The sequence below is a fragment of the Pieris brassicae genome, chromosome 7 (assembly GCF_905147105.1).
Source record: "Pieris brassicae chromosome 7, ilPieBrab1.1, whole genome shotgun sequence".
In the NCBI taxonomy this organism is placed as follows: domain Eukaryota; kingdom Metazoa; phylum Arthropoda; class Insecta; order Lepidoptera; family Pieridae; genus Pieris; species Pieris brassicae.
This window is the reverse complement of record NC_059671.1, coordinates 12,177,568-12,202,803: the sequence shown is the minus strand read 5'-3', so window position 1 is coordinate 12,202,803 and position 25,236 is coordinate 12,177,568. Positions and strand designations below refer to the sequence as shown.

Genomic DNA, 25,236 nt, shown 5'->3' with positions numbered 1-25,236 from the left:
TATCATTAGTAAGTTCATCGCGTAAATAACATTCATTTTAATATATTTGTTGAAATAGTAAAATCATCAAGAGAATTAATTCCTCAAGGAGAAAACTTATTTGTTAGAGTAATTTCGTACCGCAATTGTGTGGAATGACTCAGCCAAATTAGATAAAGCCTTTTCAAGTGTGGTAATGAAGTACGCAACCTGAATATAAATTATAGTCCAATAATGAAGATCCTTTTGTTTGGAGAGGACTTTATTAAATTTGTTTCCTACATATTATTTTTGTATATAATTAAATAAATATATAGATAATAATCGTTGTTAACAACGTCTCTTGTAATTTTATAAGCAAATAAAATTAAGCTTCGACAATTTTATGACTGTACTAACAGTGTATGAAGATGTCAAGCTAGGCTAAGACTTAATAATCATTTGTTTCTTTTATGTTTTTTATATACTGGACAGACGTTTGGCCACAATAATGTAAAGTGAGATGCCAATTGGAGGATAAGAGTGTCTAGGATCTCCTTATGGCATCTGCCAATTTAGCTGCCGCTTGAACTAACCCATGTTATAAATAATTCGTTCCTTAAGAATAATAATCGTATAAACTTAAAACAAGTCTTAGAGAGTAAGCAATAAACGTGATGAAAAGTGATTATGTATACTCTTTACTTTTTATTTACTATTTTTTAGTTTCCCAAGAAGTGCCCCTAGGTAATTTCTTGTCTTATGGGTTTAGTGACAGGTCAAAAATAATATTTAATTGAAGTTGCTGTTACCAGCAACACAGTTTTTAAACTAGCAACCTAATGGTACACGTGAATCCAGTATGTATTGCTAGTTATTGCTCAGTTAATCTCCGGTTCGGAAACTTTCTTCAGATTTCAAAGTAATCAAAGTTTAATATTTACTCAAAGAAAGTTGCTTTACCGTGATGACTAAATTTTGTTGTAACTTTTGTAAAATCTTTTTTTGATGTATTAAGTCCTTCGTTCGAAGTTGCTGTACTCATGACGCACTTGCAAGTTCTGGCTTCAGGATATAGATCTTGTGAAACAACAGCTGTTATGCTTTTGTTTCTATATACAATGTTAGTTTAGTTCTTTATAAAATATTATTATTAATTTATTATTCTTTACAACAGAAAATGGTATGTGAAAATATATTTAGATAGGTTTTAATTTTAGGTAAAAAGTTTAATTTAGATTCATCATCGAACGTCGAGGCACAATACGTAATTCCACCCGTATCACCTCGACGTCCGTCGTTCCACTGAGCGGTTTTTGCCACATACGTTATATAAAACCAGCTGCCCACTGAAGTATTCCCGGATCTTGTCCTTCAAGAAAAGGGCCATTTCTCAAAAGGCCGACAACGCACTTGCAAGCTCTGGCATAGTGTTCTTATTAACACCAAATTTTATATTAATACAATTATATTAAAGAAAGTTATATAAAAGAAACTAAATGTTATATTTTAGTATATCACAAAACATTTACATGCACACATATATGAAGATGATTTTCCTCTTTGATTCCTTTGTACATTTGCTTTTCGAGACCTTATGTGATGTGAATGATTCTTTGACTACCCCACCGTAAGTCTACAGAGCACAAATTAATTATATGTAGTCCCCAATATTTAAAACCATTATAATAATCATAATTTTTTTTTCTTTTCTTTATGTTACAAAATAATAAAATATAATCAGAATATGTTACATTAAAAAACCGCTGTGGTTTGTTGTTATGATAACAACTCTAATAACATTATCATTCTATAATATTTCTAAATATGTATTAAACGATAATTTCTCAGACTCCTAATCGTCTAATCTTTCAACTAACGTGTGATAAGTCTGGAGCTGGAGAAAATAACTAATAATTAAGGAGTTTACTAAATACAAATCAAGTAATATGTCGAATGGTTAAGCCCAAATCCAACAGTTTCGCATTCTCAAATATATATTTTATTGTAAGGCAAATGTTTAAAAAAAATGTGTATTATTTGATAAGCAACTCGGATGAGATACTTTGCCCCAAGGGATGAATAATGAAAACGGTATGACGCACAACGATCAGGGCTTTAAGTGAATTGTGGGAGGTCAATGTTAGATGAAGACACATGCTTGTGTCTCTTTCTATATATATATGGCAAATTTACTTAATTTATGTGTTGTTTTATTTTTTTAACTAACTTGGAAGCCGACACAGTCTTCAGACTAATTGTAATAATAATAATAATAATAAAAGCCTTTTACTTCAGATACATTACATCTAAATACATATTCTTTTTAGATATCTGTGCGCCCTCTTTTGGCAAACCTACTCCAAATACCACAATTTCTGTCTGCACCATGCCACTCTCTGCCATGTCTCCTGCAGTTTACTAAATCTGGTTAATCCACCTCCTTAATTGTCCTTCTTGTTTGCGTTTATTGTATCTTGCACCAGTTTAATACTTTGTTGCTCCACTCATTCTGATCTTACCAACGGCCCCGCCCATTTCCACTTGAGTTTATTTATTTTTATTGTGACATCTGCTACCTTGGTTTTTCTTATTAATAATGTATTCTTTATTTTATCTATTCTTTTCTTTCATATCGTTCGCATCGATCTTTGTATACTCTAAAGAGGAAATCTGTATTTTTGATTGTAATATCCTCAAAAACTTTGTGTTAAAACTATTTTAGAATGCTACAACTCAGCGATGACCTAAGTGGCATAGACTATATTTTCATTCTACAATATATATTTCCAGCGTGCCTGAATACATATTGTACCGTTAGAATGCGGGTTTCATTTCAAAGCATTATGTAAGAAATCCACGCTCATAAATTGTATGCATAAGTGTTGATAATCGGGTTAAAATATGTTGACGCTGTTACGCTTAGTAAGCCTACGGGATTTTTCTACACTGTTTTACGAGAAATTTAAAAATACATTTTGAGCCGTTAACTCTATTACTGATACGAAGCGAAATGGTATATTTTTTTATATTAAAAATTAACAAATCTGTAACGATGTCAATAAAACAAGCTTTAAATTCTATTATATAGAAGATAATATTTTTTTTAATACCTATACTCTGTGAATATGAAATGTTTACTGAATGACGTAATAAATACGTCACAGTACATCTGTATTCAAGTTGAATTCATTGTGATTTTAACAAGGGTTCTAACATCATTTATGCGTATCAAAAGAATTTAAGTCATCCGGAAAATTCCTTTGATATTCTAATGTAAGGGAAATCGACTGGAAACCTGGAACACCATAGGCTATTAGGAATGGAAGCGTAATGAATTGTATATTATATCAAATGAATTGTAATGAATGCAAGACGATCGCATTTGTAATTAAATTATACAATGCTAGCTGGCCCAGAAAATTTCGTTTCCACTTAATATGATTCTTTACTTAGCCTATATTTTTAGTAGCTTCATAGGTCAACATTTTGCTATGCTGCCTTATAGACACTATTCACTTTTGTGAAAAAACACCAGAGTACTAATTAAATATATATAATATTTATTTTTATTCTCGCCAGAAAATCCTTCTTAAAAAAGGAATAAATAGAAACAATTACTCGAATTAGTCTAGCCGGTCGAGATTTAACCTTAGCAACATTTGAAAGTAATTTTTATTTATATACTAGCGAACCCCACAGACTTCGTTCTATCAAAAAGATTTGAAATGTGGCAGTTTTTTGTTCCTACCAATTTTATAGTCGGCGCAAAAAATTCTCATTTTAACGCGATGTGTTTGACAGATGTAATGACGTGAAAACATATGCATTTTATGTCGCATGCCGAAACTAAAATAAAAGAAAAAATATCGCGAAGCCAACCAAATTAAAAATCAGTACTAATGATCTATAGCTCTCACATTTTTTGACAATTTAATTTGGTCGGGTTCCCGCTATTATTACTTGTTGTGTTTCGGAACGCGACATTGCTTAGACAACAGTGAGTGCTTGTAATTTAATATGAACTGTATTGAATAGCAATAAAGTTCAAATTGACTCTACATTTTATATACAAAACGTTTGTATGGAAAAAGAAAAGGGTTGTTTTAGGGTTTTCCCGGAAATTATTCGAATTTTTCTCGCCGTAAAAACCATCCTTAGACTTCAAAGAACATTTAAAAAAAAGAATTGGTACAATTGTTCCAGGCGTTGTAGAGTTATGCGCTTACCAACACATTTTCCGATTCATTTTTATATTATAGATAGATATAGATTTATTAAGTGACACTACAGTTATTGCATATAAATCCTCTTTGCGTAATTTTTTTTTCGACAGTTACGTAGTGTCATTGATTGCTATAATTATTTGTTTTTGATGTGTCCCCATTTTCAATGTTACGCAATACGAAAATGCATATTGATTGTAAATGTAAATTAAAAACTGATTTAAAATATTTAATTGCGGTCCCTGGATGCTCAGATGACTTGGCCGCCGTGACGTCGCTACCACAAGAATGGACACCTCGTCGAAGCGGACCTATTCTTAAGAAATACCTTGAAAAGCGAGAGCAAGATTATAATAATGTAAATTCCGATATAAAAAGAGAAGCCGATGCTGTCAACGATGACATAGATGCCCAAGTAAGGTCACTAGCTGAAATACTTCTTGCAGATATCAAAAACTACCAACAGGATATTGAATGTAAACTAAAAGAATCAAAACCAATTGATGTACTAAGTCTCGAACGTCGTAACGATTGCTTTAAGCTAATTACTGGAGTTTTTTCACGTTGGACACAAAGCCTTGTTCAATTTAAGCAAGAAGCACTTGGATTAGAAAGACAGCGTATTGATGGACTCAAAAGCGTTCTCAAGAAACAGTTCCAGAATTTAGTCGAAGTAGGACATAAATCTCCGAAAGATTTACTTCATGAGTTCGATGAACGTTTGTACGCAATTAATCAGCAGCTGATAAGTAATTGCCGTGCATACACAGAATTAGAGGCTCAGTTGCGGAACCAAGCCGACACCTATATCATTCGTATAAGGTCCTCACTTAATGAGATGTGTTTGGAAAAAACATCCTATATTAGAGGAAGAAGTGCACTGCCCTGGATGAATGAGTCAATAGAACGAAAACGGTCTTCTAGCTTAGAGCTGGAGACGGTAAAAAAAACGTCAGGTGCTTCTCCTGGCACCAATATGGAAGAATTTAAAGGATATGTAGCGCATTTAGTGCAGGCATACAGAGCGGCGATTATAAAACTTTGTACAGACTTTAGCGGTCAACTCAAAAATTTGCAAGAAGAAATGGATAATTACCTATATGTAGAGAAACCACGCAAATCTGTGTTGTCAAAAATACAAACAACAATTGATCAAGCTTTTGATAAATTTTCAAATAGCTTTACAGAGAGCAAAGCGCGCATTGAAAAATTGCTTCTTGATATTGCATTTAATGACGTAGTCAATATGCAAAAAAGTTTGTGTCACTTTGGCGATCGTCTCCAAAGCACGTATGCGATCCTACGCGACGCCGGCTATTTGTGGGATGGCCACATATTACGGTCCGCGCTTGTTCAGAAACTGATTATAACAGGTGTTGAAGATATGATGACGGCTCACGATTCTATAGAACAAGCTAATGAGGTTGTATTCAATATTGGCTTAGAGCAATTGCAAGTTGCCTCTGATAGTGATAAGCTTCAACAACAATTTGATAATTTAAAAACCATGCTGAATAAAATCGAGGAAGTCTACCAACAGCATTATGAAATGGAGGTTAAAAAAGTTGAGGAATATATGAACCTGCCACTTCTTATGACTAATATTATGCTAGCGGAATATGAGTGCTTCTTTGAAAAATATCCAAAATGTCCTTTAAACTCCGACCAAAGTTTGAATAGTTCGCCAGACTTAGCTTCCCCGAGACGGCAAACTTTAATCTCGTTGAGAGCTCCCCTTCCCCGTGTGGTTTTACAAACACATTTACAAGATGTTGCTCTATATAATTGGAGAAATGGATTTCTAGAATCTTTACAAAATAACGTACCATTGGTCGAGGTAAAGATCAATTGTCAAGCCCGTAGGTGGATCGATGAGCGAACAATGCAAGTGAACATGCGTTACTCTTTAAAGCTTATGTCTCACAGCGTACGGCTCGAACGCCTCAAAGCCGCACGTGAGGCACGTTTGGCTGAGTTGAAGTCTCACGAATACATTCTAGCGTCTCACTTGAGTGCCATGAATAAACTTGTCGATAAACTGCCGATAGAAATAGCTGGATATTTAGGTCTAGACTCACCGGAATTATATCCGCTAACGTATTGGGCCGGTAAAATTCAGTCCGATTTGGATCAGTTGTTAGCCAGTGACCCTGACCCAGAAAAGAAGAGATTAAAGATGAGTAGTTACGCCCCTCGCCTCTTGATGTATCGACGTAATTTTGAGGAGTCTTTAGACAACGCCATTGAGACATATAAAAAGAATATTCAACATCGTCTTCAGTCAGCTCGTATTGCGACGTTTCATTTGGTTTCGGATATAAAATTACCAGTGGAAGGTGGGAGTTATGCAACATCAGAGGCGGTTAAAGCCACTGCAGCGGTTATGAAAGCTTGTGATGCGTTCGAGGTGTGCGCTAATCGTAGCATGGACCTTGTACATCAAAGACGACAGCAGATTCTAGTGATGGCAGATCAGCTTCTTAGTCCTCTGAACCGTGTTGTAGATGAAGGATTCAAGTTCAATAAGATCAAACCCGCGGCTCCGACAAAGAAGAGATAATTTTAATAAATTTTCTTGCATTTTTTCCTTGTAGTAAATCAGTACAGTCGGCATACACCGAGCTATTTTTGTTTTATTGACTAGGTTATTTTCCACGAATGGTCCTTCATTTTATTAAGTTTCAACAAAATAAACGTTTATTACTGTGTTCGAGAAAATATATTACTTTACATTGCGTCGTATTTTTGTGTTATTTTTACAGCAAATTTTCTTAGCAAATGAATCTCTCTCTAAGAATTCTTATTTAAATGTTTACGAGGGATATTTGTTTCTATTTAGATGGAGGAAATTGTGGAAATAAATTTTGATTGTACGTAAGTCTCAAGGAAACAATTGAAAAATAAAGACCTAATAAAATTAGTAATATAAATAAATTTATATCAGTATTGGAATATTTAGTTAAAATCATAATTAAGGTTTTTTTTTATATTTGATCAATAGCATCATCATATTTCATACCAGTTAGGTATGAAATGATAATCGTGTGATCGATTTCGGAAAAAGAATATGTTCGTCTATGTCCGATCGACGTTTACAGGATTTGATTTTGTGCTAGATTAATTTTATTTCAGTAAGTATTTTGTACTCATGTACATTGCACTGGTACATGACATTTACATTGTATTCTACACTAGAAACGTTACCTAAATCACTATACTTAATCACATCTACCTATAAACTGCGTCGCAAGAACACAATTAATTGTGTATAAATTCTAAATATTACAGAGATTTTATAAACCCCTTGATATATATATATATATATATAAAATATATCTTAATTATTTACTAGCTCGTATAAATATCAATTAATTATAAGAGTATCGGGTTTTCGAGTTCTCCGAAACTTTCGTAATTATATGAAGTAAATAAGTCTTTATTGGATTGTAACGAAATGTTAGTAAAATAGTGTTTCGTATTTTATATATACACTACCTAATCATTATTATTATCTTTATTTTCCTTCCCGGAGTATCGAAGATTTTGGCTTTTGGACCTTCTCAGTTCACCAAAACTATTTCCACGCACTTCGCTTAAACCAAGTATTTGCAGATTGTATCTAAACATTTCTGCTTCTGCTAGTTGAGGGTTGTTGCTCAGCGATTTTACATTCCAAAACGCAATTCGTGTCCGTGATTTAATGCCAAACGTCGTCGGTAAATGATCTGTCCGGTTTCTCACAGTTTCGTTTCTTGAATCGTTTGTTGATTTTTCAGGCAAACAGGAAATAAACCCACTGTGGCCTAGTTCGGTAGTGGGGCTGCCTCTTTGCAATTTACTTACGAGATTGGGTGAGCCTCCTCCTCGTTATCTTTTACGTTCTAAAAAAATGTATATTCTATTCTATGTAAAATATTTTCTATTACGTATATTCTGTATACATATATGTGTACAATTGGATATTAAATGGAATGACATTTATATATTTCTACAAATTATGGGGATCTGGCGGCCTCGTTATTAAAACTTTAGTATGGGAGGAATTCCCAAAAGCCCAATTCTAAACATTTTAAGAAAAGACAAAAATATACTATTTGGGTTAGTAAATGTTACAGTTAAATTAATTTTGATTTGTATCTCCAAGTATAAATTTCTTAATAATTTATTATTTTCATAATTCAGTGGCCAAAGAGAATTAAATATAAGTTAATAATTTTGTATATATTTGGCTAAGAAGATTCTATGAATACACTATTCGGATGTTCGTGCCTAAAATTTTTTACCAGTTTCGTTCCTGGGCCACGTGTTGCGCCACCCATCTCCTTCAATTAATTATAATGGGTACAAAATCTAGGATAAACGGCGTGAGAAGAAAAAATTTATGGCTTCGTAACGTTAGGCTGTGGAGTCGAGTCGAGTAGTCGAGTATTGCGACTGCGGAGTTGCTGCCTCTTACACAGGACTAGACACGCTTTACGAGACTCATGGCCAAACTCCAGAACATTCTTACTAAAGTGAAATCGGACGGAATCTCAATTTTCCGTTCCGCTTCCGCTACTACCAATCCTTTATGAAATACTTCTCGCTTTGATGTAATGGAAGGCGAGAGATGATGGATTGTGATGGATGACCGTGAACGACAGCTTCGTCAGCGCCTGACTTAAAATATAAAAAAATATGTGTTAGGAAGACTTTTTACAATTTAAAGAATATATACAATATAACAAACCCAGTGACGTATTTCCGAACCCATTCGACTTCCGGTCTCTGGCATTGAGAGTGTCCATGGGTATCGAAATCAATTAACAACAGTTGAGCCTCCTGCCCGTTTGTTCCGTTCTATAAAAAAATACATCGGAATTGGATTCCACCTTCAGATTTTTAAGATTGTTTTATTACAGTATGAGTTAAGACTTATTTATTCTTAAATACTTGACAAATATCGTGAACATAATTTTTGTACACTTGTTTAAGAAATAACGGCAACCTTCTATGAGCTGCAGTCTGGCCTTTACATGCTCATCCGCAAGTTCCTTGGACCCCCTATTTGTATGTGAAGGAAATAGTTTATTTAAGTAATGAAAACCAGGCGTTCTGAAACCCTATTATAACCTGTACAAACGAGCAGTCGCTATAACGTCACTAACCCCTTAATTAAACATAAAACAAACACGAAAGTAACTCCAAATGTTTTATAAAAGGTCCATTTTCGATGTCATAACAAAGTTGTCCTGTAAAAATATTTGCATAGAATTTGCGCGAACATCCCCCGGGCGATTGGCCTTGAGTGCTTTCGTGTCGAATTAATATTCGAATTGTTATAATGAAGAAGGTTTTATTACCTTTTAATTTTTGAATCAAATGTTGTATGATAGTAGTCTGCGCTGTGGGTGATACTCAATACCGAGATCACGCATTCTAAGCCGGCTCTGCTAATATTCTTTATACCTAAGTGTAACATTAGCAAACGTCTCGAAAATCGGACTGTATCTGATAGAGAAAGCTGATCACCTCCTTGGTCGCTTTCTTTAGGCTATTAAAAGAAACCAACCACAGACTGCGACCAAAATCAAGGGCTATGACGACACTGTTTAGGTAACAAATAATTGTAATTTTACGTATTTAGTACTGTTTAAAAATAATATTAGTGTCAGTTCACGCGACCGAAGTAGTTCGGAATACCTGCAACTGAGTCTCATCATTGGCGATCTCCAATAATTCAGAAATTGCACCCGTATCACCTCGACGTCCGTCGTTTAACAACTAAGTATTTTTAAGGCAGGTTTTGCCGCGCTCAACCACTATGTGGAAACAGCTGCCTACTGAAGTATTTCCGAACCAATTCGATTTATATTCCTTCAAGAAAAGAGCCAAATCTCGGTATCGAGAGTCCATGGGCGGCTGTATCACTTAACATCAGTTGAGCCTCCTCCCCGTTTGCTCCCAGTTCTACGAAAAAGTACGTATCGCTCTGTCTGTTCATATATTCTGTCCTCATCGCACTCATTGCTGAAATACCACTCGGTGTTTCTTGCCATACTGAAGTGAAGGGTTCATTCTACATGCTTCCGCAGCAGAGAAGACTTGCAACCGTGAACGCGTGCACACGCTTCTTGTTGCTTCTACGCTTGTGCTTACGCTTTTATTTTTGGTCTTCTCCTATGGAGACAAGTGAAGAGATGGCGGTCTAACCCCGCTTTCCACTTACCCCTCGGTCTACTTTTCCGTGTCTTCTTCGCTACATATAGTTAAAGCACAATTTCTTAATAAAACAGATAAATGGCGTGAAGGATTTATATACTACATTTAGTATTTAGTCAACGCCTTGACGCTTATGTCTAGAAAATTACCTTAATTATTCGAAGAAGTTAACCACAAATAGTATCCACTCCAAGTGATTAAACCTAACACCGAAACATCAGTCTTAATACACCCACACATTACGTGTTTTGCGACTTGACATTACGTACAAAATGAAAATGGTATGTTATCTCGTCTGTTTTATTACCTTGTTCGTAAAATGAATAAATTCTAATAACCCGTAACATTGTCTCGTTCTGGCAGCTTGTGTTTACGCTGTGACGAAAAGAGACATCAAAGGGAGTCAGATATTAGTATAACTTTCCAAATAATTACTGAATCCTTAAGTGAAAGTTTGAATTAATTAAATGCGATTGTACTAGGACACCTTAATTGGTTAAGTTAAAATTAAGCTATTCTAAAAAGGGTTCACGCGTATGTTTTACATTATATGCATAACCAACAGGGTTAGGTATATAATAAATTCGGGATTAAAGAAATAGCATTCACAACATTGCGTGCATGTTATCAGTTTACGTAATCTAAAAATAAAAATGTTGTTCATAAACAAGTTATAAATATCCTAGTCCCCTGATCGATGCTCACTGCTGAGCGTCGTGATAGACCGACTCCGCATCCTGGAGATCTCTGAGGATCTCCAGTGTTTGATGTGTCAAGACGGTAGTGCCCAGGTTTTTGTGATACCTATTCGGTCTATCGTGTTGGGCTACGTTCCCTCCATATCTACGTTTTAAATATAAGTACAAGTATTTCATATTTCAAGTGAACAGTATAATCCTGTGATTGATCAACAAAAGTTCTTTTGAATCCAACTATTTGCCTATCTATTTTAACCGTCTGTAACCGTGTATACCTTGCCGACTAAATTTACATTCAAGAAACGATTGACATTGTACCGTGTAGTGTGTCGTGTGAGTGTTGATCTAGTGACTTCAGCGTGCGACTCCCAACCCTAAGGTCGTAGGTTCAATCCCGGGCTGTGCACCATTAGACTTTTTATTTTGTGCCCATTTAACATTCGCTCAAACCAAACGGTGAAGGAAAACATCGAGAGGAAACCGGCTTGCTATAGACCCAAAAAGGCAATGGCGTGTGTCAGGCACAGGAGGCTGATCACCTACTTGCCTATTAGATTGACAAATGATCATAAAACAGATACAGAAATCTGAAGCTCAGACCTAAAAAGGTTTTTGAGCCACAGATTTAGTAGTTTAGTTTTGTGGAAGAAACTGCTTTTAGGAGCGTCCATGTACATCCATAGTCTTCATTTATTTAATCTTATTTTGTTCTTGTTGTGTTTATAAATTATTATTATTCATCAATTCAATATGTGAATCATGATTTCATGAAAGAAAAGCGGCAACGCCTACTGTTCTACAGATTATCCATCAATGTATCGGCCCTAATCCATATAGTATACTTTAAACATAACACGCTTCGTGTATTACGCAAAGGACTCGGCGAACACTTGATAGACAGGCGAACAATGCTTAGTCATCTAAAGAATCTCTTTAGAAACTTAAGATCTTTTGTGTTACTTCTTCAGTGAAACGTATTGTAAGAATGTAGTCGCTTGATGGACTCGGTTTGAATTTCACTGCAACACACTAGAGTCTAAGATAATAGTTTTTAGTGGGGTTTTATTATGACAGATAAAAAACTTAAAGAATAATAAATAAAGTAAAACGTGGAAAAATAAGACGTTAATGAAAAGTTATTGATGCCTTACATTATGTCCTAAAACAAAAGCGTCCTTAGGTTCTTCGGAAGAATTGGACGCGCCGTCACGTACGGGGTTGGCCTCACATCTTCTGCCAGGTGTTAGGTAATATCATGTTTGTGTCGATGCCTGAAAAATATAGTTAAATCAAGTTTATATATTGACTTTAATATATTATTTTAAAGCAAAAACAAAGTATTAGCACGCCAGAAAGAAAGTACTAAAGATTAGAAGAATACATATATACGTAATAAAAAGCATAGTATATAGTATATATAGTATGTGGACTTTAAAGACATTTTCTCGTGAAGGGGTTTCGATCTATGGTACTGACGGTAGTAAGGAATTTAGGATAACAAGAAAAAAAATATATAACAAATCTAAACTGTACATTTGTAAAGTTTGGATATAAACGGGATTTATATTACTAAAACAAAAAATAAACACTTCCGTCCATTGTCTGATTTTTGAACGGTTTTTACCAACGAGCAATTTTAAGGTTATGTGTAGTGATGACTGTAACATATTGTATTATTCTCCTAAACAATAGTTAGGCGATCTTGTCAAAATACAGGAATTAACGCTGATAAAGCTACGGGAAGATGATAGAAATGAATGTAAGCTATAGAGCAATGTTTCCCAACCCCTTTTTGTGCCATTGCCCACCTAAACCTATCAAAATTCTTAAACACAATCCGCCCCCTTATGTAACATATATAATTTATAATATTAAAAAATATATGAATAATATATAAAGAAATTACTAGGAAATTGTTATTGATGAATTGAATGAATTGTTAACGAAACACTGCAAGTAAATTATCAAAACATAACTGAATTAAAAATTTAAAATAACGTTGGTAAATTTTCGAATCAACTTTAAAAACACTGCTTTAGAGTGTTAACCAAGTGTTAAGCGTGCGGTACACCTTTGATAAAGTAGTTTCAATCTCCGATGGGTGCTACCCATTATAGGAAAAATATAGGAGAGGAACCAAATAAACATTTATTGATTTATTCCTTTGAATACAACGTCATATTTATTCCATTGTTACAGTTGGAGAATGTACAGCTGCTGGACAAATATAACCTTCGGAACCCATCAAAAGGCACATTGTACTTTGCAACAACACACCTCATCTTTGTTGACCATGAGATGAGGAAAGAAACATGGGTAAACAATAAATTAACTTTTATTTTTGTATTTGTAAGTTGATTATATTATTTGCAGGTAGAATGTGTACGTAGGTACTACTCTTCTTTATTTAATAATGTAGTTAGTAGTCTGTAAGTTTGGTTTCGATTCGTCGTTTTCGTTTTCTAACGAAATACACACAAAATAACAATAATAATCAAAATGAAAAATAACAAACAATAATGGAAAGAAAAATAAGGAATAAGGTATATTTTAAGTGTGCAATGTGTGTGTGTTGTGGTAGTAAGTGGCCCTGTCTCAGCATAATACTGCATGCTTTGGAGCAGACGTGTTCTACAACCCTGGTCATTCTGCCAGAGACCACAACCGTTACTATGCGCCTCAGAAAAATAATGTAATAATAATCGTAGAAAAACTAATAATAGATAAAAAAAAAGTGTGAGTAAAGAACTCTTGGAAGATTTGTTCGTAAAAGTATATTATGTACGAAAATTATGAAATAGACTTTAAACATAATATTATAGTTCATAAACGTGTAAGTGTCTGAAGACAATTTTTTAAGGCTAATTAATTTATTGCAATGTACAATAGTAGGTTCGCATATTCTGCCACATACAATTGCGCGCAAATTTGTCTTTAAAGGAGTTTTACATTTTACATTATTAGTCATGAATTGGTCAATTCTTATATTATTTGTATCGCTATATATAGCTCAAAACAAGTCAAGGCTTAAATATTGGTCGGTGTATATTACTAGATCTTAGAATACAGAATAAAAAGACAGTACTTACTTCTTTTGAGAGATTTTTTTTTAATAAGTTCGTTGCCGGTTGTTGGATGGATGTTCAAATAAATGAAGCACTGTTCAAAGAGCAAGAGCTATTATTATTATAACTATCATAATATTAGAGCAGTGTCGCTCGGAAAACATCGTGAGGAAACCGGCTTGCCTTAAACCCAAAAAGTCGACGGCGTGTGTTAGACACAGGAGGCTGATCACCTAGACCATAGATTAACAAATGATCATGAAACAAATACAGAAATCTGAGGCCCTGACCCTAGGCAGGCTTTCTAAGGCAGTTTTTGCCACGCACCACCACTATGTGGAACCAGCTGCCCACTGAGGTATTTCCGAACCAATTCGACTTAGGGTCCTTCAAAAGAAGAGCGTACCAATTCTTGAAAGGCTGGCTCTCAAAGCCTTCTGGCAATGTGAGTGTCCATGGGCGGCGGTATCGCTTAACACCAGATGAGCCTCTTGCCCGTTTGCCTGCTATTACATAAATTTAAAAAAAAATGTTCTGAAGCTAAAGCAGCATTATCCTTTATACCAATGCTATATGCTGTATAATGCTAATGGTAAACAATCATTTAAGTATTACTAAATTGTTTTGTCTAAGCTAGTTAATAAACATTGTTTACGTTTCACTGAAAATGAGAGAAATGAATCTCGTTTTGAGAATTCTTATTCGAATTTGTTCTCAAAACTAAGTGTTAAGGATATCATATATGTCCTGTACCTATTGGGCATTTTCGAAAACGAGAACTTTATGCAATAAATTAATATTATTATCATTACAATTTATGACTGTACGAAAATCTAATCATTATTTATTGATATGTGCTACAAGTGTAAGATGATTGTTAATATTTCGTTTGCGCTTTTTATTATTAACTTTAACATATCACTAACGTTAGGTTACATAACTCGTATTTTCATAATAAAACTCATTTCAGATTCTTCTCCCGCATATATCAACAGTGGAGCGTTTACCAATAACAACCACTGGCTCACCGCTGCTCGTGCGCACCAAGACGTTTCAGTCAGTCTTCTTCGTCATACCTCGCGAACGTGACTGCCATGAGATGCATCAGACGCTGATGCGGTTAAGTCAGCCTGGTAAGATCTATAATCTATTGAGTCTACAGTGAAGTACTGTGGGTTCGCTTCCCTACGAAAATAATACGTAATGTGGGTGATGAAAAGGTAGGCTAACATAGAAAAATATCTTTTTTTAAATAGAATTTGTTTTGATTATTCTATATCGCCTTAGAATCGGTACAGTTTTTTGATACCATTTTTATACGATTAGTCTTTAGTATCAAAAAAGGCTTCAGTTACCGCGATTGCCTCGACATCATCACAAAATTTCGCTATTTGATTGTATTACCTGATGTGTTCTGCGGTTTTATCTGTGTTAGGTCGTAGTGAGATGTTATAAACTTCTCAGCACAAAAATATTTTAAATCCGAACCCGTACGATCCATCTTTCAAAAGGGATTATTATAATGCTTGGCGCAAACGAAAAAAGACTTGGTGAAAACAGATTCAAAATCGCTTTAATCCTTTTACAGGACAAATACTATCAAGTCTTTCCTCTTTAAAATATTAGTGTAGAAATGTATAATCGTACTTTATATGTTATATTATTTTTTATAAGGGCAGTGTTGGCCTAGTGGCTTAAGCGTGCTCTGGCAACACTCGCTCGTACGTTAAAGGAATTCGGGAGGAAAGGAGCATTCCTTAAACGCAAAGCGTTAACAGGCATAGTAAGCGATCATTTACTATTTCAGAAAAAAAAAAATGGTTCGTTCGTTCTAAAGGCCTAAAAAGTAATAGTATCGTCTTTTGATAATATGATTAGCTTTTACACATTAACAAAACACTTTTTAAACGGATTGAAGCTATGTATTATTATTATTATAAACTTATAATTATTTACATAATTTTTAATTTTCCGACGTTTCGCGTGCTTCACAGCGTGCGTAGTCGCGATGACTGAAGACAAAAGGTGTTGAATGTCAAAAGTATCACAGCTGTAGAGAAAGTTGTGTTATCTGTATTTATTTCCCCGGAGTTGATATGGACTAAAAGATGACGGGTTTTTGCAGAAATTACTCACGGTGTCCTCTATTTTCGCGGATTGTTTGTCTTGGGGGTTTAATTCGGATATTATTGGATCCCAGGTGTTTGATAATTTTAGGCCGTCTTCTCTATTGAAATTGGGGTGTTTTTTTTTTATTTCAATGGCTTCGCATACCAATCTTAATAATTATAAGTTTATTATAATAATACATAGCTTCAATCCGTTTAAAAAGTGTTTTCTTAAGGTTGTAGTAAATTTGGACTGTTTTGAAGCTTGAATCTTGCTATAGCAGTGTTTCCCATCGTGGGGGGTTAAATCATAACTCTCTTCGAAAATTAGTCATTGAATTTTAATTTCAGGGTTTCGTTAACATTTGCCTAGTTATTCCCTATCATTTATAAACCAAGATGGGGCTTAAAACAGGTTGAGAAATAATATCTCTAATTTTTCTTTTGTAAAGTGTAAGTTGTTAATGTGTTCTTTTGTAGCGATACGGCTAAGTTATCTTTTATTTAATTTCAGTGAATGTTGAAGAGCTGTACTGTTTTAACTACAAGTCTACTCCGGAAGACTTGCCAAAGTCAGCGGGTTGGAATTTTTTCGATATACAAACAGAATACCAAAGAATGAATGTTCCTAATGAACATTGGGTGCTGTGCAATGCCAATAAAGACTATGAGGTAGTATAATATCTAGATTAAAGGTCAAGTCAAGTCTTATAAAAATTAAATTAGTATTTAAAATAATGTGACTAAAAACTGTATATTTAAATTCATTACTTTAGTTCTTTCTAAATAAAGTCGAGCATTCAAAGTCTGTTTCATTGCATATTATAATTGCAAGTTCGGCTCTGTACATCGAGAGCAAACAGCGTATATGGGGAGAGAACTTGGAGGTATGTATTACCGCGGCTAATAAATGCTCTTCCCAGTCTGATATTAGATTAACGATAACCAACATAAACAGTAAATGAAAGAACTACTTTTATATGCGTTCGCGTTCCTAAACAAGACTGCTATCGTTACATTTATACAAACCACAGCGTTTTTCTAATGTAACGTATTGTGATTATATTATATTATTTTGGAAAATAAATATATAAAAAATCATGGCTGAAATGTAGGTTATCGCGTTTCCTTGATAGGTAAGAAGGGTCCAACGATTTTAAACGATTTGTATTAAATCTAATGAGTCGTTTGGTCACAATGTTTTTATTAGTTTTCACTACAAACAACAACTTGTATGTATTAATACAATGGAAAGTTCTCATTTACAAAGTGACACAGAAGTTCCACATCGAGAATATCCTTTTTGAACAAATTTTGTCAAAGTCAAATTGGTACGTCTTGTGTATACACATTTCTTTTTCAATTGTTTAAAGTTAGTGTAATTTTTTAAATCACATTTTATTTATTTACAGCTCTGTGATACCTACCCAAATGCAATTTATGTACCTGCGCGTGCGTCGAGCACAGTACTCTTGGGCAGTGCGAGCTTTAGGTCACGTGGTCGGCTGGCAGTACTGGCTTATTTACATCATAACAACGCCGCTATTACGAGGTGCAGCCAGCCCCTTAGCGGGTTTTCAGCTAGGTGAGATATATAAAAAGAAGATATATATATGTCGGAGGAATACTGTCACTCCATCGATATGGACATCGTTTAGCGGGTTTAGTGGGCGTCGTGTGGGTAAAGTACGAGCACAAAAGACACGAATAATTATTTTACCGTACACCCGAGACCGAGAGACGTTGTCCTGTCTTAACTATGAATATTAATTTCGAATCGGTATAATAACCAATTAATATTTCAGAAACAAAGTGTTTATTATTCTATTGCTTTATGATATACAACATTCTTTGTTTGTTTTTCTAGCGCGTATTTGAATAGTTTTGTTGGTATTCCGACACTGGAACAGGCGACATATAACTGGCCATGAGAAAAACATGGATTTCCAAGATTAATGCCACAAACAATTAGCGACTGTATTTATTTTAAATGTATTTTAGCAATATAATAATTTCGATCGAAGCATTTGTTTAAAATGATATTCATCTTTCTTCTCATCCTCTCCAAAAGTCTGAATTGTAAAAGCGCTATGCACTAAAAAACAATTTGCTATCGTAACAAAAGTCATGATTACTTAATATGGTGGTTAAGTATTCTTAAATTTTCTGATTCCGTGCAATTTTCTTATTTTTTTCTTTCATAAATACCTTCTCCTGACAATAACAAACCCAACAAAAAAAGAATTAGCGAAATCCAAGGGAAATAGGGATTCATTTTTATATATATATAAAACAAATCGAATCCAATTAAATAATGATTTTTAAAATTAATAGAAGGAATCTCAATGATTAACCAAAGTAACAATAATAGTCGACGGTCAATTGACTCGATCAAAACAATTCCTGACAATCCGACCATTCCCTGACACATATATACATATATATATTAATTGTACTATTGTATCTATGTTAATTTGTCACTAAGAGATGAAAGAGTTATTGCACTCTTTTTTTTCATGAAACAGGGGGCAAACGGACAGAAGGCTCACCTGATGTAAAGTGTTACCGCCGCCCATGGATATACTTAATGCCAGAGGGCTCGCGAGGTCGTTGCCGGCCTTGTAAGAATTGGCCTCTTTTCTTGAAGTACCCTAAGTCAAATTGGTTCGGAAATACTTCAGTGGGCATTTGGTTGCACATAGTGGTGGTGTGTGGCAAAAACTGCCTTAGAAAACGCTCAGTTGTGGAACGACGAATGTCGTGGTGGTACGGATGGTATTTTGTATTCTGCCTTGACGACACTATAGTTAAATATTTGTGATAGTAGCTGATCAGCCACTTACACGATATAATAATTTTTAGGCCGGGAATAGAAACTTCATATTTTAATCATTATGCTGTTGTCTTTATATTTAATTTATTTCAGATGTATGGAAGATGAGCAAATGTTAGATTTGATTCGGCGAGCGAATCCAAATTGTGGATATATGTATGTAGTGGATACGCGACCTAGGGTGAGTTTTATTATAAGTATAAACGTGTGCATGTAAACTATATTAAATATAGCCCGGCAACGCACTTGTGATATGAGTGTCCATAGATATCACTTAACATCAGATGAGCCTAAAGTAAGTATATGTTATATGAAATTTCTCAAAGAACGGAATTCTATTAAGGACATATGAATTTGACGCTTTGACCTCAAATTTCTCCTCTTTAGTTGGGAATTCCATATTCATTTTTATGACATATGACAATTATTTCGAAATTTGGATAACTTCTTCCAAGGTAAAAAGCTCTGATGGGGCAGTCAAAACCGGGTTCAAAGATTCCCGTCCAAATGGTTGTTTTGAGTTCAATGACCTATAAGATGGTAGTGCATAGATAGCAATAGTACATACTTTGATTTTTTAAATATTCTATTTAAAAAACTATACGTTTTGTTACTCCCATACAAAACGCCAATTTCTTTCCCAAATGTATGGACCCTATAATAATAATGTAAATTGAAAATGATAATGAAAATTTTAATGATAATATTTTACAGATAAATGCCATGGTGAATCGTGCGGCCGGCAAGGGGTACGAAAACGAGGCGTTTTATGAAAACATCAAATTTCACTTTATGGGAATCGGGAATATACACGTGATGCGCAAGAGTTTACAGAAAGTTGTTGAAAGTATGTTTTTTACTTAAATTACCTTTTAAGCGTAGAAAAATATTTTTAGTGTTCTCTTTAAAATTAATATTGCCTGATGATTTTCAAAGAGTTACCTTTGAACGTACAACCACAAAAGCTGGAGTAGTTTGGAGAGTTGGCCGGGGATATTTAAAGAGTTAAGTTGGTAGATAGTGCCGGTGACCTCAGAGCTGGTGGTTTCCTCGCTAGAGAGGAAATGCTGCCAGCGTTAGATGGACACTGGCAGAAGGACCGAACTTCTTAAATTTGTCGTTTGTTGTTCTTAATTATTATTATTACTAATAAGTTTGAGAGTATTGTAAATACATGCAATGTATATTTTTATGTGTGTGTTGGAAATATGTAAATCTATTTATATGTTCAAAGTAATCTTAGTTCTGCGAGTTTCCCTAAACTATGAGGAATCAATTGCCCACCGAAGTATTACTGAACCAATTCGACTTAGTCCTTCAAGAATAGAGCGTACCAACTGTAAAAAGGTCGGCAACGCACTTGTGAGCCTTCTGGCAATGTTGCTATCACTTACTCGTCTTTAACGTAACTCAAACTCCTCCTGTCTCTGTTTTATACTGCTGAAGGTACAGTTAAAAGCAGGTTTCATCAATGCCTATGCAACACGCATTATTTAACGCAGGTACGAGTCTCGCAGGAGACGCTTCGCTAGTCGCTGGAAAATGCCCATTCCGGCTGAGCTGCATTAAAACAACCTGAGCTGAGCTGAAAAGGCCCTTAAGGCCAACAGCGACATTCCATTATAAGAAACATGTTTGTGTACTTATGTACACGCTCTAGAAGTTATACTTCTTGGGGGTTACAATTTTTTTTTAAATTCTTATCTTTCTGTTTTATTCGGCGTTTGTAGAAGAAACGATACTAATAATAGAAAAAAGGTATTTAATACATTGAAAGATTTATTATAACGCATTATCTAGTTACATAAAGTTTATTTACATAAAACAAGAACAATATTTTTACATAGTTAAAGAAATGGATATTTTTTATTTTAAAATGTTGATTATGTTAACTTCTGGGTGTCGGGTTTTTGTGACGGTGTGCGCATCGTAAAAAAATACTCTCATAATTTTTCCCTAACGCACCGAAAGAAGTATAACTTCAAAACCAATATGGTTTTATCTGAATTGACTGAAGTAATTTTGTTTACAGCTTGTGAACAAAATACACCAACAATGTCGTCATTCTTAAGTGGGTTGGAATCATCGGGGTGGCTCAAACATATCAAGTAAGGCTTTTGCTTTTTTCTTATCTAAAGACATATTGTCTATGGTTTCTGAAAAAAAAATATGTTTATTATGGATTATAAGATACAGGTTTCACTTATTCTATATGATATCAACGCGTATTTATTGTTTACATTGCCCGATGGTCCGGAGTATAAAGAAATACACTTCTTTAATAAAATCCCAGAGGCTATTTTATCTCTGCCCTTTAATAAATTTAAGAAATGTATTAAACAAAAGCTGTGTAAAAAGGCTTACTACAAAGTTAACGATAATCTAGTTGATAAAAGCCTAGGACTAGTATTAGACAGGCAGATTTTATGATTTGATATTTAAAAGAGTACCGAAAGTTTTATACGCCGGCTTTTTCTCTTGGCCTACATCCTCTGTCTTCTTTGCCGATGTCTACCTATTTAAATTAAATGACGTAGATTTGAATGATATTAGTATCTTGTGTTCCATAAGAAACATTTTTTTTTAATTATTGCGAGCTATAGCTGTCAAAATACATTTTTTTTTTTGATTTCGTGTTTTTAAACAGTTTACATTAATTATTTTGTGACTTTAAACTTACATTTCTAAAGTCTTTAGTTTTTTACAATTATAAAACCTATAAGAATTTTTATTAAATTTTAACCTACTTGTATATGAAGAGCACTGTTGACCTACTGGCTTCAACCTGGAGGTCTTAGGTTGGAACTGCGGCATCAATGGACTTTCTGTCTATGTGCGCATTTACCCCAACGATGAAGGAAAGCATCGTGAGGAAACCGGCTTGCCCTAGACCCAAAAAAGTCGACGGCGTGTGGCACATGAGGCTGATCACCAACTTGCCTATTAGATTAACAAATGAGGCCTTAGAAGGTGGTGAACTATTTAGGTTTAGTCGTAAATTGCGTATAATAAATACAGGCTGTTTTTATTATCATTTGACCGTTAGTTACGTGCACATAACAAACAGTTAATAATTGTTTAGCAAGTTTTACGTTCATATTGTATATATTTTTCCGTAAAATTCCTGATTTTTCTTTGCTATTGATTTAAATTCGGTATATTCCAAGTCAAAAACATTGCAATTGCCAAATGATAAATTTTGGTTTAATCATTTTTTAAGTTCCCGCGTTTAATGCTGCAGTTGATAGTTATTCTAAATATTTTTTTTTTAAATATTTCATCCTATTTCATTTTCGATCGCAAAAATGTTTCAGGTCGATACTAGACACGTCTTGGTGGATAGCGAGCGCGATAGATACCGGTGTGAGTGTGTGCGTGCACTGTAGCGACGGGTGGGACCGCACTGCGCAGGTGTGCTCGCTGGCCGCTGTTTGCCTCGAACCGCACTACCGGACTATTAATGGGTACCAGGTAAGATAACCATCCATGCCGTACAAGTTGCCGTGAAACTACGTACTTCGCTCACGCCAGTGCGCTTCCGTCCTGCCCGTCAGGCAGACCTCCTCGCGGCGGCCCATGTCGAGGTCTGAAGTCCAATCCAGCGGCTTTGGCAGTTCACTCTGGTGATACGCGATTAGATTTGACAAGAAGGAATTCACATTGGTAATTTATTAAAAAAATATGTAAACTTTCAGGCATTAATAGAGAAAGACTGGTTATCCTTCGGTCACAAGTTCACATCCCGGTGTAGTCACGTAGCGGGAGACCCGAGAGAACGGTCACCGGTGTTCACACAATTGCTGGATTGTACTTGGCAGCTATTACGACAAGTTCCTGAGGTAAACTGTTTGCGAGTTCGTTATCAGCTTTTTAAGAATTGGTACGCTCTTTCCTTGAAGGACCTAAAGCCGAATTGGCTCGGAAAACTTCTAAAATAATTTTGAGTAAATATTTTTAGATTTTAAAAAAATCAATATGTCTGGGTGTATGTGAGTCAATGAGTGTGGGTGGAAGTGAGTGATTGTGTGCGTGTGTGGGTGCAAGTGAGTGATCGTGAGTGTGGGTATGTGCACGTGCATGAAAGTAAATTAGTGAGTGTGTGGGTGCATGTGAGTGAATGAGTAAGTGTTATGGGTAAACTATAAATATGTCATCTTAAAAATGAAAGATATTACGATAAGATTAATATATATATATATATTTTTAATAGATATATAAAGAGTTTAACCAAAGTAAATAAAAAATATCTCCTTAACTGCTAGTACTAATGAACGTATTTGTTTTTTTAGGCTTTCCAATTCAACGAACGGTTTTTAATTACTCTACATGATCATGCGCACGCTTGTCAATATGGAACCTTTGTTGGGAACTGTGAAAAGGATCGGAGAGATCTTAGGTATTGATCATTTGTTTATCATACATTTCATCTGCACAAGTAGGTTTTCGACAATTGTAATTGTAAACGCAAACATGTTTTTTGGGTGAATACATACGAACACACGTATAGAATAAAAACAGATTATAATCTGTGTCTATTAAATTATTGTTCTCGAACATTCTGTTTTTGGTTGACTTTAAAAGCAACAAAACCCTAACAAAAATATTGTATGATTAATTAAAATTAAACCTACGTCAAACGATTATTTCCTTATAAAGTTTCGGCAATGGTCAAAATAAAAAAATATATTTTATTAATGTATTGTATATAATACATATGTATTTTAGTTAATAATTAAAAGCGTAAACAAAATGTCACCAATCATCGTACACTTAAAGCCAAAATGAGCCGTTTAGTTTTTACCACACTCATAGATTGTAATTTAACATTCTTGGTTTCGATAATGTTCAATACCATAAGTGTCAGTTAAATTTATGAACTCTTCAATGAGTCAAGTTTAGTTTATTGTTAATCCAGCGTCGCAATCCCACTACCCCTAAAGTTATCTTAGTTATAATCTCATTTTTAACAATTAAAGTTGTTACCCAACTTAGAACAAACTGTTTCTTTGACAAAATTTTAAATCGGCCGATCGTCATTTGATTCACTTCATTTGTTTGGCTTTGGATTTGCTAGGCGCAGTTGGATTTGATTACATTACTGCCAATTTTTTTCAATATTTTTTGGGAGTGTTGTGTGCGTATTGTGAACGGCAAAGTATTAGTATATTATCAATCTAACTTCTCTTATTGTTCCCATACTAATTTTATCGTTATAATTGTATGCCTTTCTTTGTATTAAGGATATATCGAGTCGAGGACCGTGCCGGCCCCCGGTAAAGCCTTTTTTTTAAAGAGGGGAATGCATTTCCGCACTGAGTGTGGGACTCGCTCTAAAAGCCCTACCCACTAAACCCCTCTCACCAATCAGGTCACTGTTGGGGTAACTTGGCGTCGCGTAAGCATTCTACCAAGAGACCCCGTGACTGGCTCTGCTAAAGCAACCATCTTTCAGTACATTGCAATCGCCTTACAAGTCTTTACAGTAGGGTTGCAATTTCTTGCACCCAACACGTGATTCGCCGGCATGTTCTCGCTCGCACATACAACGCAATGTGGTGCATCGTCACATGTGACAGATTTGTGTCCAGCTTTTCCGCACCTATAGCAGAGATTGCTACGGTCCACAGTGGATGAGCAAGACGCCCGTGTGTGCCCTAATTCCAAACATTTATAGCAGCGCAGTGGGGGCGCTTTTAAAAGAACTACCTCCACCAAACTCCATACAATTATGCTCTCTCCTTCTAGAATTATTTTTGCTATTGCAACCGGGCATTGTACAAGCAAACTTCTTGTTCTGTAACCCCTTTCAATGTCTTTACACCTTATCAACTCTGCTGCGCAGTTTGCCTTATTCGACAAGGCAGCAATTACATCTTCGGCAGTAACTGCGTCGTCAAGACCTTTAACCCTCAGACACACCGTTTTTTCTGGCCTACTAACTCTCGCCATTGTAGACAGTGCAACTTTTAATTTACTGGCGAGTAAATCTGCCTTTTCTTTATATGCCTCGCCTTCTATCTCAAGAAGACGCCCACCTGCTACTGCCCGCCTGATGTTTATGTGACTTATGCCTAACTCAGGTAAAGCTACACTCTTCCTCGCTTTATTAATTACCTCAGCATACGTAACACCGTTTTCCTCAGCTTC

General features: G+C 35.0%; 1 protein-coding gene across 2 annotated transcripts in view; it reads left to right on the top strand.

Moving 5' to 3' along the window:
- LOC123712018 (myotubularin-related protein 8) overlaps nt 1–25,236 on the top strand; it is a 49,109-nt gene that overhangs the window by 16,070 nt on the left and 7,803 nt on the right. For both annotated transcript variants that reach the window (XM_045664924.1, XM_045664923.1), the window contains exons 2-11: nt 13,283–13,399; nt 15,119–15,281; nt 16,771–16,928; nt 17,669–17,841; nt 19,183–19,270; nt 19,804–19,936; nt 21,122–21,197; nt 22,404–22,560; nt 22,785–22,928; nt 23,379–23,485. In XM_045664924.1, the coding sequence (XP_045520880.1) occupies nt 13,283–13,399; nt 15,119–15,281; nt 16,771–16,928; nt 17,669–17,841; nt 19,183–19,270; nt 19,804–19,936; nt 21,122–21,197; nt 22,404–22,560; nt 22,785–22,928; nt 23,379–23,485 (1,316 nt within the window). The remainder of the gene's footprint in view (nt 1–13,282; nt 13,400–15,118; nt 15,282–16,770; nt 16,929–17,668; nt 17,842–19,182; nt 19,271–19,803; nt 19,937–21,121; nt 21,198–22,403; nt 22,561–22,784; nt 22,929–23,378; nt 23,486–25,236) is intronic.